The sequence below is a fragment of the Gopherus evgoodei genome, chromosome 10 (genome assembly GCF_007399415.2).
Source record: "Gopherus evgoodei ecotype Sinaloan lineage chromosome 10, rGopEvg1_v1.p, whole genome shotgun sequence".
In the NCBI taxonomy this organism is placed as follows: Eukaryota; Metazoa; Chordata; order Testudines; family Testudinidae; genus Gopherus; species Gopherus evgoodei.
The window spans coordinates 76,842,391-76,855,193 of NC_044331.1; the positions used below are offsets into that span (position 1 = coordinate 76,842,391).

Sequence of the window (12,803 nt, forward strand, 5' to 3'; positions counted from 1 at the left end):
AGCTAGCCCCGGGCCGGGCGCGGCGCCCCCGGGGGCTCGCCAGGCGCGCGTGGGGCGGCGGAGCGCGCGTGGGCGCCGCGGGGAGAGGACGGAGGAGGCGGGGTGTCTGCTGCAGGAGGAGGCGGGAGCGGGGGGCCGGGGCTGGGCTGGGCAGGGCCGCTGCGCACACGCTCCCCCCAGGCGCGGCCCGGCGCGGAGCGGAGCGGGCGGAGGCTGCCTGGAGCCGGCGGCCGGGCGATGGGAGGCAGCGGGCCGGCTCAGGCGGCCGGGCTGAAGGCTGCCGGGCAGGAGCGCTGAGGCGGCGGCGGAGCCAGCCCGGCCAGAGGTAAGGGAGGGAGGGAGGACGGGGGCCAACCTGTTGGGCAACGCTGGAGCCCGGCCCCGGGGCTTGGGCCGCCCGCCCAGCCCGGCTCAGGCAGCGGCCCGGGGGCGGGGGACAAAGACCCCGAGCAGCGCAGGTTGCACATTGCACGGAGCTGGGTGAATCCTCGCCTGAGATTTCGGGGGCGGGGGAGACACAGCCACCCCCCATCCGCCCCAGGTGCACCCCGGGCTCTGAACCTGCCTGGAGGCATCTCTCTTCCCACCCCTAACATGCCCCCCCCGGGGGGCGCCCGGCGGCTGTTTGATCGCTGCGGGATTCAGACCCCCCCATCACTGGAATTAAATCAGGGCTTTTCAAATCCCTGTCTTCGTGCAACGTGGGTGTTTGCGCGGCGCCCCCAGGAGGGAGGGAGCCAGGAGCCCGGCTCGTGGCATGGGGGTGAATGGGGAGCAGATGGAAGGTGGAGAAATCAGCTGCCTTTGCTGGCACGAAGTGGGACGGGCATCTCGCCGGTCCTCGCTTTAGACAGCCGCAGGAGAGCAGAGCCCGGAGCGAGCCGCAGGGTTTAGCTCCCTTCCAGCCCGGCTTTTCTAACCCTCTCCTCGTTCCCAGCCGAGTAAGGAGCCCACCTTGGGGCTGCATGGCAGCAGCTGGGCTAGGAGATGGCAGAGGAGGGAAGGAGCTAGAGAGAGGGAAGAAGTTGCTTTGGGGACAGAGAGCATCAGCGATTGTGGGGCAGCCCAGTGCTGGGGTTTAACAATCCAGGCAGCATTTAGTGGTAAGGGAATAAATCCTGCCCGGACCTGTTAGAGGAGAGCCACTGTCCGCACCCAGCCAGCCCAAGATTTACTAGATTTTTGCTACCAAAAATATTTTAAAAAAACACCACAAAAATCTTCCTGATGAGAATTGCTTCATTCTCCCCATCCTCTCAGTTCTGAGCCTGGGAAAGGGACTGGGGATGTCACTTGCCTAAGGCCCAATTCTTCTCTCGCTGATCAAGGTGTAAGTGAGCAGTAACTGCACTGGTGGCAATGGATGCACACCAGTGTCAACCCACTGTGAGTGCAGAATCAGGCCGGATGTTATTAAGGAATTGCATTGGCTGCAGAACAGCAAAGATTCCTTCCTGTACTGTGTAACTGTCCATGGTTCCCAGTTTTATTGGTCTAGTATAACGGGAAGAAGTTTAAGTTGTGATAAGAGCAGGAGCGGTGCCAGGGTTTTGGGCACCCTAGGCGGGGGTCCTTCTGCACTCCCGATCGTTGGCGGCAATTCTTGCGGCGGTGGGGGGGTCCTTCCATGCTCCTGGTCTTCAGGGCACTTCGGCGGCAGGTCCCGGAGTGAGTGAAGGACCCGCCGCAGAATTTGCCAACGACGACCCAGAGCGCGGAAGGACCCCCTGCAGCCGAATTGCTGCCAAGGGCGGCACCCTCCCAAATCCTGGTGCCCTAGGTCGCCTAAATGGAAGCGCCTTCCCTGGATAAGAGACTTTTATAATAGGCATATTCTCCCAACAGGTTTTCTATTTAAAAAAATCTACCACGGGCTTTATGGCGGGTGTGGAGACCATTTCCTGTCTAGTCTTATCTGATTTGTTTCTTTTAGCACCAGGTGTTTGGTAAGTGGTTTTTGCTGTGTTTGTTTTTAATAATTTTAGCTGCTCTCATTATTCTGCTGAAGGGTGTTAAGAAAAGGTTAATGAAGCGTGACTTTCTCAACAAAAAATAATACAGAAAGGATCTGTATTCATCCCCAGGCCTGTCTGAGCTAGTCAGAGCTCTGTTCCTGGTTGGATGGTCTTGCATCTCTCACAGAGAATAACAAAGCACTGACCTGACAGTCAACAAACAGGTGCTAATTCCAAACTCAGTTCTGTAAGCAGATTCCTAGCACATAGTGTCAACAACTGTTTCATCTCGCCTTTAAAAGGGAGTGAAGCCCACTTAAAGAAATAACCCGTGAAACAGATCAGGAGTCAGTTCTGGTGCTTCAAGGTGACTGAGCCTTAGGGGTCAGTTTTCTGTTGTAATTTCATTTTCTTCAAAATGTGACATTCCAAGGTTGCTGTATATTGCCAAATGAAACCTTGCAAGCTTCGTCCAGTGCCTGGACCCAATGCATGAGGCCTACGTTTCTTCTGTGTAGGAGCAAGTAGCTAGATTTTTTCCCTCATCTTTCCATTCAATGGAAGTTCAGGCAAAAAATTCCAGGCCCATGATCAAGATGCTCGGTTTGGATCAATTTTGGGTTGCAGTTGCCTTGAGTAGTTCAGCTGCTTTGCTCTTGTTGCATTGCCAGGCTGCTTGTTGGAGAGGGCACATGTCCCTTAGATTGTGGCTGGAGTATAGGACCTGTTGTTGCTACTTTGACCTTTAGTCTCTGAAAGAACAACATTCACATGTCAGAGGCAGAGGCAGTGGATTATGCTATTAGCAGAATGGTACTGACTGGCCTATCACACAGATTCAGAGGATGCTTTGGCACGTTCCTGAAATAAGTAAATATGTTTATGGCTCAAGGAAGCAATCAAAGTTTGGAAGGACTAGATTCTGAGGGGTCAATATAACTTTCATTAGCTTGTGTGACATTGGGACTGCAACACAATTAAATAAGGCATTAGGTTTCTATCCTTGTTTATCCAATGTGTGGCTTGTCTGTTTACTGGGGCTAAGACTCCATGTAAATCTTTATATCCTAGCAAACATCACATCTCATAATGAGACAGGAAATGACTGAAATTGAATTCCCCTCCCCCCCGCCCCCCCGGAGTCTGTTTTTTAGGAGCATTTTATTCCCCCGATGAGTGTGCCTAAAGCTGTGTTTTGCTGGAGCACCACTGACATCCATTGGGCGGTTGGGGTAATACACAGTAGACATAACTATAAATAAGGATCTACCCTTTGATGGTGTTTGGAATGAAATGAAGCTGGGGATCATCTAAAAGGATTTTGACCATGCAGAGAACTGTGGACTTATATGCATGAACTGTTGCTGCATTAAGAACAAATATTCAAGATATCAGCTGGCGCTGTCTGATTCCACAAGAGCCTCTTGGAGTTTTGCAAACTCTAGCCTCCCTGCAAGGCTTCTTGGGGTCGGGTCGGAGACTTAATATATCAGACCCCTAATGGAATCACTGTGTTCCTGTTGGGATTCCAGATTATGCAGGTAGATTTTTCCCCTCTTCAGAGCCATTATTCACTGTGGGGGTAGCCAGACACATGGTGCTCACCACAACAGAAGACAAATCAAACCCAAAGTCTCCCAACTCTGGGAGGCATTTTCCTGCCTGAGGTGTCCTAGAGCACCATCTAGAGGCAGAGCTAGGTCCCTGCAACACGGCCCCAGTTAAGTTTAAAGGGGTTCTTCGTAAGTGGCCCCTCTTCATAGCAAGGATCGGTTAAAGCAGTTCCTCTTGCTCTCTGCTGGGCTCACAGGTTTGGGGTTTGGAGCCACCGATTTGGGTTGTAAATTACAGCCCTGGGAATGGTGGAGCTGGGGCCAGTTCAAGCAAATCTGGGTCTGCCTGCAAAGCCGTTCGCTTGGGGATCCCCTACTGAGAAGGGCAGATTTTCTCCCAGTCCTGCTGCAGAAATCCAGAGCGCCAGCCAGGGCTAGGATAAGGAGGAGATGTCCTGAGTGACCAGGAGCCTCAAGTTATGGTCCCATTGATTACCGAGCTCTCAGACAGTGTGAAGCAGCTGATGCTCCACATCATGCAGCCCTGGGGCGCGAACAGTAAACATCACACCAGTCTTCCAACCTGCCCTGCAGGAAGATTCTGTATCTACACTGCCTTCTACTGGAGGGAATGGGAATCTCCAACTCTTAGCAGAACTCCTATGTTGCTAATCGAGTGTCTCCTTCAGCTCAAGGAGTAGGGCCTGTGCTTTCAGACCAGGAGGCACTGGGTTCTCTCCCCATGTTGAAGTGCTCCTTGATCGCACAGACAGCATAGAGTCAAGCACAAAATTGCAGGAGGGCCACCAGTTTGTTACAATAGTTTGCCCTTTGCCTTCAGATGAGACTCTCAAATGCCTTTACAAACATTTTCTAAAGCCTATGAGGAAGGTATTATCTTCATATTAGAGAAAGGTAAACTGAGGCACAGAGGTTAACCAACTCTCCCAAGGGCATGCAATGAGTCAGCATCCAAGCCAGGAATAGAACCCTGCCTGCTGCTCTAACCACAGACAGCATTGCCTCTCCCATTGCCCTTCTCTCAGCCAGCGATGCCGTCTCGTGGCCAGTCCCAAGTCCTCTTTAACCCAGCTGACTGCCTGGTCTGGAGCCAAAGCCACCCTGGTTGGTCTATTCTGGCCCCTGACTTGGGCTTTTTCATATTATTGTTCCTGGCAAAGCGGAGGATTAAAAGAAAAACTCCTCGGATTTATTTATTGAAACTGAAGCATGTGACAGGCTGCTGCAGAGCAGGAGCGTGGGGACATTAAAGCCCCAGCACCAAAGCAAACCCCTGACAGCTGTTGCTGTCACCCTGACACCCAAGGCAGAAAAGCCCCTGGCTGTCAGTGTGAAAACCCCAGTGAGTGGCAGCAGCCCTGTCCTGCCGGCTTATCAGGTTTGGAGGCTTTCATTGAGGGATTTGCAGCAGCGATAAACCTTAACACCATCCCTCAAAGCTTGCGATAAGCTCTCTAGATAGCCCAGCTCAAAGCTGCTGTCTCTGCTCTTGCGTTTGGTGCCAGTGCGGCAGAAGCTACTGAGGTGGACGAGACAGTGACTGGACCTGGAAGCAAAGATATGTTCTGCAGCCTAGGCAGAACCCTGAGCTGCCAGAGGAAGGGGTCAGCCAGAGGCGGCTCGCTTTGATCCACCACACGAGGTGCTGAATTGTATACAGTAATGCAGTATCCTTTAAAGAATATCCGTGGAAGGAACGCACCTATGCAAAGAATGCAAGGCTATATGAGGGCAGGCCTAAAGGTCTCTGCCGAAATAGCCATCCCTGAGCTAGGTCTCCGGGCAGTGGATGAAGGGGCAAGTGGGAGCGAAGGAGCCATTGGATTTCCTTGTGGCCCTGCAACAAAATAACCTGAGACCAGCCCGCAGTCTCCAACCTGCACTCCTTACCGGGTCCCTTTGCCTGTGCATGGGATCCTGGCACTGTCCTCTGTGATGTCTCTGCACTAGGAGAGACAGTCTTACTCAGGGCCAGATCCCCCGGGCCTTGCTCAGGTTTGATTCGTCCTAGCGTCCATCAGGCCAAACCTCTGAGTTGCCAAGCGCCTACAGCTCCCATTGACTGCAGTGGATCGGGCCCATTAGCTTTGAAGGCCGTTTGCTTCAGTAAGGCCCTCTGGATTTGGTCCACTAAGAACACTGTTCCTCTCCAGTGCTACCTGCTCAGAGCAATGCTCTGGGTCTGAGCTGACAATGAAACTATGCACATCCCTCCAGTCCCAAACTTCCAGCTGTTGTGAGCTGCTGTGAGAAATGATGCAGAAGCCCTGGCTGTTGGTGTTCCGCCTGAGCTGCGAAGGTGCAAAGGCTCTGGCAGCAGGATGGGATCTGTGTGATGGTGGTTCTTAGCACAGTCTTCCTGGCCTTTGGGAATGGGGGGGATCAGTTTTCCCTGATAGTCATTCTGTCTGTTAAAAAGCTGCTCTTGGGTGCTTGGTTCTCTGACTTCAAGCCCATCTGTAGAGCCCTCGTTGGTGTTCTGCGCAATGAAAGGCTTTGAGACCCAAGCAGTGGGGGTCGGGGCACTGGGCAGGAAGGTGGGGTTATGAGACAATCTAGTTCTTGTGAAACGGTCCCCAGGATGTGAGCACCGGAGAACCCCACTAGCCTCATTCTATGCAGGAGAACCCCGTAGCATATGCGTGCCAGGCCCTGCATCCAGACCAAGCATCGCTAACAACAGTGCGCAGGTCTTCATGCCACGCTGCAACTGGACTTGCTCTGAGCTGGACGCCCCACCACGCAGTGCCACCCCACCATGCAGTACAGCCATGGTAGTATGGCAGCACCAGTGGTGCAATTAGTCCTTCAGAGAGCCTCAACAGCCCAGAGCAATGGCTCTGTCACCTGACAAGCCGGCCCAAGAGTAGCCAAGGCGACGCTGAAAATGTGGCCCCTAGCTGCTCTGCACCCTCTCTGTGGAGTTGTGCTGGGCGTTGTGGGGTAGGTGTGTAACCCATCCCTGCGTGGTGTGGTGCTCTGTGCCCTGCTAATGACTGCCCGTCCAGCTAGAGTTTGATGAATCTGCTACAGCCTTAGCTAAGAGCCACATAGCTTTTAGCTCATGCAGTCAGGATCATATCCTAAGCTTTAGCAGTCCCAGGTTCGATCCTGCCTGCCGCCAGCCGGGGTCGGTTGGTGTTATAGGTGCAACAATCCATAAGGCCCTGCCGTGCACAAGGAGTTTTATGTGTGCATGTGGGACAGGGTGACGAGTGTGGGAATCACACCAGTACAGGCTGCAGTTACACAGTTCTTTAGTGTGGATGCAGCCCTATCCATTCCCTGGTTCAGGTACCTGGGCCCTAACAGCCATGCAGACTGCTGCAGTAAAGGGGAGCCTCATAGCCCCTCCACTCCCAACAAACTTCGCTGGAGGGGCCAGTGAAATCACACCGGCTGTGGTGAGCTCACAGCTATAGTCCCAGCTTCTCCCAGCAAGAGTCACCCTCACAAAGGATGTGGATGTGCTGGCTGTTGGGGAAACTGCAGGTCATATAGTGCTGGGAGAAGTCCTGGTGTGAGATCTGCTCAGAGCGTCAAGAAGCAGAAGGCACAGATGACACCAGAGACGGAGAGCTCTTTTTACCAGGGAAGAGACAGAGCTTACACAGATTTAATTCTCTATGAGGTTTCGTTGCAGGTTCTTCTTTCACTCCATTGCTTCCCACCTCGGAGTCCTTCTCTGAACACTATCCACACTTAGCTGGCAGCCTTCACTCTTGTACCGCACAACGGAGGAGCGGTTCGGTGATAGTGATGGAGACATCTTTAAGGTGCCCCATGCTCATAAAATGGAGTTCTTGGTTCCATGGGGAGGTCTCTCCTGGTGTTGTCCACTGTTCTAGCTGAACAGCTCGAGCGGGCTCAGAAGGATGTGCTATTTTTCATACCACCAGCCCTGCAAACTCTGAGAGGCAAGCTGGATTCTTTCCCTCTCACATGTCATAGTTTATTATATAGTGTTTGTACTGCAGTGGCACCTGGCAGCCCGAGCCACGGACTGGCACCCCATTATGTGAGGTGCTCCACAAACACAGAACAAAACACCAGTCCCTGCCTGGGGAACCCCATGCTCCCCTGTGGCAAGATCTGTATTATTGGTGCTGAGGACATGTGAGAAGGAAGGACCCCAGCTTGTCTCTTGGCCTCTCCTGGCTGAGGTTCTGGTGCTGGAAGATAAGGGGGAGAAACATCTTAGAAACTGAACGCATTTGAGCCAAAAGTTACTGAGGGACAATGGAGAAGGAGCCAGGGTTGTTGTGTAATGTTGGTGTATGTCAGTGAGAGGGTGTGAATCGAAGTGTGTCTAACTTGGTGTTAGGGATGTGTTGGGAGGGGGCAGGCTATTACACCAGGTTAGCGTCCGTCACCTCTTAGTTTGGGCCTGCATGTGCCACTTTGCAGCGACTCAGGGTGGAGGGACATGGTTGCTTTTTACGGGTAGCCCAATGCTCATGCCAGGGGGTGTAATTAGGAGAAACAGGATGAGACCGAGCAAAGGAAATGGCTGATTATCAGGAGAGACGTCCTACCAGTGAGGTGAGGGAAAGCAGTGGGAGCCTCGTCGCTTGGGGCAGTTAAAACTAGACAGGGCAAAGCACTTCAGATGCTGTGGTCATTCTGGCTCCGGCAGGGGGAAGGGCCAGATGACCTCACAGCTCTTTTCCTCACTAGCTACTGTGCTATTTTGCATGGAGCGTTTAATGTTTTCCCTACGATGTATTATGTTAGCTGAGCCCTTGGCCCTGTTGGGAACAAGCCCCCAGGGGGTATCCCTTGAGGATGATGCTGGGAATGAGCTGATGGTGTGTTGCTGCCCTCTCTTGCTTTAGGTCAGCCACAATGGGCTCCGTCAGAGGAGATCTCTTCAAGGACATCAGCCCCATGGTGACCCCCGAGGGGAACGTGGTGATGAGCTTCAGCTTTGACAGCTACCAGCTGGAGGAGGAGGAGCTACAGGCGAAAGGGAATCAGGCCAAGGGAGTCCTCACCTTCATGGAGCCAGGTAGGGCTTGGCGGCTGGGCTTCACATCTCTCCTGGCTCACAAGGAGGGAGCATGGAGGAAAGGCTGAGGGGGGCACCTAGCGATGGCAGTGACAGACTGCTGAGGTGGCTCCCTGGATGCAGGGAGAGAAGTGGGGAGAGAGAGCGTTGTCATAGCCAGTGCTGCCCCAACCAGCAGAACACTCCACGTATCACAGAGCGACGGGCAAACCCTGCTTTGCCCCCCCCAGACTTTTGCCAGGTGTTCAGATTATCCTGGCTTCTTGAGTCAGAAGATCTCACAGGGGTGGGCTTTCTTGCAAGGTCTTCTGGCCAGGCCAGACACGCCCCTTGAGCAGCCGTTACCTCATTGTGGTAATGCTTCAGGCCCAAATGAGACCCAGACGCACAGAGACCACAGGACAAGGTGGAAATGATGACAACGATACGTTCGGCGAACTTTTTCCAAGCCTCCAGAAGGTTCGGTTCAAATCTTGGCCGGCGTCTGGGGCTGGTTCTTGTTGTACAGGAGCCATTTGGCCCAGTCCTTAAGCATAACTGCTGTGAGTGGAGCCTGCTGTCCAGGCAGCCCCTGAGCCATCGCCATGGCCCGGACGTTCTCCTGTGGTGCAAGCAGCCTGTGGGGAGAACAAATTAATCCCAAAGCTTTGTGGCTTTGTAACTGGCACAGGGGTAACACACCCTCCCACATCCCCAGGACGGGCATGGGGATGCTGCAGCCAGGACCCACCAGAACAAGCAGGGAATTCCCCAACCGCGTGGGTCCGAGGCAGCACGGACGCTTCTCTGCTCACTAGCCAAGGGGGCATGACTGGGCCAGCAACTGTGTGGCTATTGGCTGGCCACCCTCCTGCTGAGCCCTCCCTTGAAGGAGGTGTGCAGGCTTTGACATCCCAGCAGGATTGGGTAAGAAAGGCCATTCGTAGGGCTGGGATGAGGAAGTGTGTGATTTATCATGGCTCCTCCCTCTGCTATTAACCACTCCCCCTTCACTGCCAGGCCGCTCTGTGGCTCGTTTCATTCCTCTCCTTATGATGCTGGGGCAGTGGGGAGCCTGGGGGCCTGTGCTATTGGCAAGGCACACACATTACCACTTCCCTGTGCAGAGCCCCCGGTATTTTAACAGTGCAGACTCCGACATGTCATAACTGCAGTGTGTTCCCAGATGACATGAAAGCAATTAACGAGCAGTCGCTCCCCTGGCCAAGATGATCTTATTCGAGAGTTTACTCCAAACATCTCACAGGCTGAGTCACTTGAGTAGGTGCCATTTGTAGGACAGATCCTTACCTTACCTCCACTGGGGCTAGTTGCATTTGTACCAGCTGCAGCTCTGGCCCTAGGTTTGAACCTCTGCCAATCACTCCCTGGACGTACACTGGTTGGCACGGGACTGCTTCATATCAGATTACTTCCATCTATTGCACATCAAAGACCTGGTATTCTTGTGCTGCCAGCGTCACTGTTGAAATGTCTCTATTCGCAGAGTGCAGTTTAGCCAGGCTGGTGTTTATTTGTGGAGCTCCATAGGTGAGTCTGGCATTGGGCACATTATGGGAACCCTGCAATACAGCTATCGAACATTAATCCCGCCATTCACAGTTTGTAATAAAAAGGCTGTATAATCCGTCTTGGAGCTCTCCGACCCTGTAATGAGGAGTTAGGGCTTGAGAGCTGCTTTCCCACATAGCCTTGTGGAGCACTCACTCCTGGGCCATTAGCTGGCCCTTTGGGAAGAGCTGAGATTTAATACAGCTGTTGCTCTTTTGGGGCCCCCAGATGTTCCCTTGCGAGCCCACGTGAGATAACAAGCAGGCATCTCTGCTTTGCTCTTTTCGGGGGGGTTCACGTGCAGAAGTGTGACTGGGCTGGGGTCAGTGATTCTGTGGAAATATGTATGGCTGCGGAGATAAATAACTTCTCCTAGTACAGGGACCATTTAATTATGTGATAAGAAAACCTCACTCTTTGCTCCCGGTGTGGAAGGCTGGGAACTAGAGGTAGGTGAACAGAGGCACGTGTTCACAGATCCATACGTATGAGTGTAGTACCGTTGGCTGGCTATTGTTAGAGACAGGATCCAGAGGAGCTGGGCCACTGGTCTAGTCTGGTTATTCCTGTGCGGGTGATCGCGTAGAATAATGGCACTGCAGCATCTCATGGGAGAGAAGAGAGTTGGAATGAATACAATGGGGATTCTTACTGAAGCTGCAAGACACAGACAGTGCCTGTCTTTTGGGAATGCTCTGTACCTCATCTCAGTGAACAATAAATCCGTTTGCCTCTCGATATATATCCCAGGCTGGCTGTAGGACTCTGTGTTCGGCTCTAAGCGGCCCATCAGCATAACTGTCACCTGTTTTGTCTTATTTCGGCGTGTAGTCTCGGAAGACCCCGAGCCCCAGGATCGATACCATGGGATTTACTTTGCCATGCTGCTAGCAGGGGTTGGATTTCTCCTGCCGTACAACAGCTTTATCACAGATGTGGACTATTTGCATCACAAATATCCAGGTGGGTCCTTCCCAGCGATGGTGGTTTGGGATGTCCGAGGCTCTGCTCTCTGGATTTCATTCACACTGAGCCAGGACATGACATGGAAGCTGTCATGTCCGAGTCCTCATTAGCAGGAGAATGCTAGTCTGACAGGCAGAGGGGAAAATCAGCCCGGACAGGCTGCTGATTTCCAGGTCGCATTTAACCTTTGAAAGCCAGCAGTCAGGATTCCTGATGTGAAATGCCAATAGCAAACACAGTCAGATTTAGTGACAGGAGATCCTAGATGCTGGTGCTAGGATGTTGAAAAGACAGAGGCTGCCAAAGTGAGTGTTTGTGTGTTTGGTGTGGGTCTGGTTTTGAAATAGGACTGGTCCTGGTCTCCCAGTTCTTCTGGATGCAGATATTTACAGGTGCTGAATGTCTACCAGCCTGAACTCACAAATGTAGCCCAGTTAATGAGAGCAGTATCACCCAGTGGTGTTTGTATCCTGAGTGCAAAGTGGAGCTATAAAAAATGTGCAGCTGCCCCACAGGCATCTCCTGTGTTGCCCATGGGGTATCTCTCCAGACCCTCAGCCCACTCTCTATCATTCCACAGCCTTCTATTTCAGACAGCCCTGGCTGCCTATTTCCACAATCTGGAAAATGTTTCCCGTTCCTGGATATCCCTAGACGATGCAACCCTGAAATTGTTCTTTGCGGCCGCAGCTAAGTTACCCAAACAATGGCACGATAAACACTAAGCCTGGTTCAGCCCTCAGATAAACCAGAAAGGTGGGCTGGGGAAATACAGAACAGCCACCAGACCCCAAATTCTGTTCACCAAGGTGCCAACACAGACCCATGATCAGCAGTAGTGTGAAAGCACCCTGCTCTCCCTGCTGAAATCATTTCCCTCAGTCCAGCGCTGCTCTTGGAGCGTTGCTGACCACCCTCACCTCTTCTGTTGCTCTGCAGGGACCTCCATTGTGTTTGATATGAGCCTCACCTACATCCTGGTAGCCTTGGTAGCCGTCATCTTGAACAATGCCCTGGTGGAGCTGCTGAGTCTGCACACCAGGATCTCTGTGGGTAGGTCTCTCCATTTCCTTCCCCTGCCCCAGGGTTCCAAACAGGACCCAAGCCCACCCCCACATTCCGGGGTTACCATATTTCCTTGGCTATTTTCCCATCTCATTGGTGCAAGCAGTCAGGCTAGCATTTGCCAGAAGGGTGGAGTCTACTCCCATCTCCAGCGCGTCTCCAGTACCTCTCCACCAACTGACCTGGAAAAAGGCTGCAAGTACTGAGATATCATTGCCCATTCTTGGTCCCTTCAGGGCACCAGAGTGTCAGTTCTGCTCCCTGCCTGATCTCCCAGCAGTGAGGATGAGATGCGTGTTATGTGTGCAGATACCTTCTGTTCAGTTTCCAGGGGAAAGGGGGTTGGGAAATCCGGGCTGGTCATGTACAAAGCAGTATCAGCATCTTCCATTCACCCAAGCCTCAGGCCACCCAGTCACTTAGATTTAGCCCAGCATCCTGTGTAAACACCCAAACTTCCAGCCACGCAGTCAATCAGATACATCATTAGCTGGACACCAGACATATGATCAGGCAGACATTTGGACACAAACATCTGGCTGCCTAGAAACTCAAACATGATGAGGAACCCACATGTCGATACCTAGGATTCCATTTCGCCCTATAAGCAGTTAAATAACTAAAGCCATCTTGGCACAGATGGAAAGAAACGAAGGGTTTCTCTGGCCCCTTGTTCATGTGCTC

The 12,803-nt window shown here is 52.7% G+C and overlaps 1 protein-coding gene across 2 annotated transcripts in view; it reads left to right on the forward strand.

Annotated features, from left to right (window-relative positions):
• Positions 1-254: 254 nt before the first annotated feature.
• Positions 255-12,803, forward strand: part of SLC29A4 (solute carrier family 29 member 4) — a 30,361-nt gene continuing 17,812 nt past the window's right edge. For both annotated transcript variants that reach the window (XM_030578731.1, XM_030578730.1), the window contains exons 1-4: positions 255-325; positions 8,365-8,537; positions 10,920-11,051; positions 11,994-12,107. In XM_030578731.1, coding sequence (XP_030434591.1) covers positions 8,375-8,537; positions 10,920-11,051; positions 11,994-12,107 — 409 coding nt within the window. In that variant the 5' untranslated portion in view covers positions 255-325; positions 8,365-8,374. The remainder of the gene's footprint in view (positions 326-8,364; positions 8,538-10,919; positions 11,052-11,993; positions 12,108-12,803) is intronic.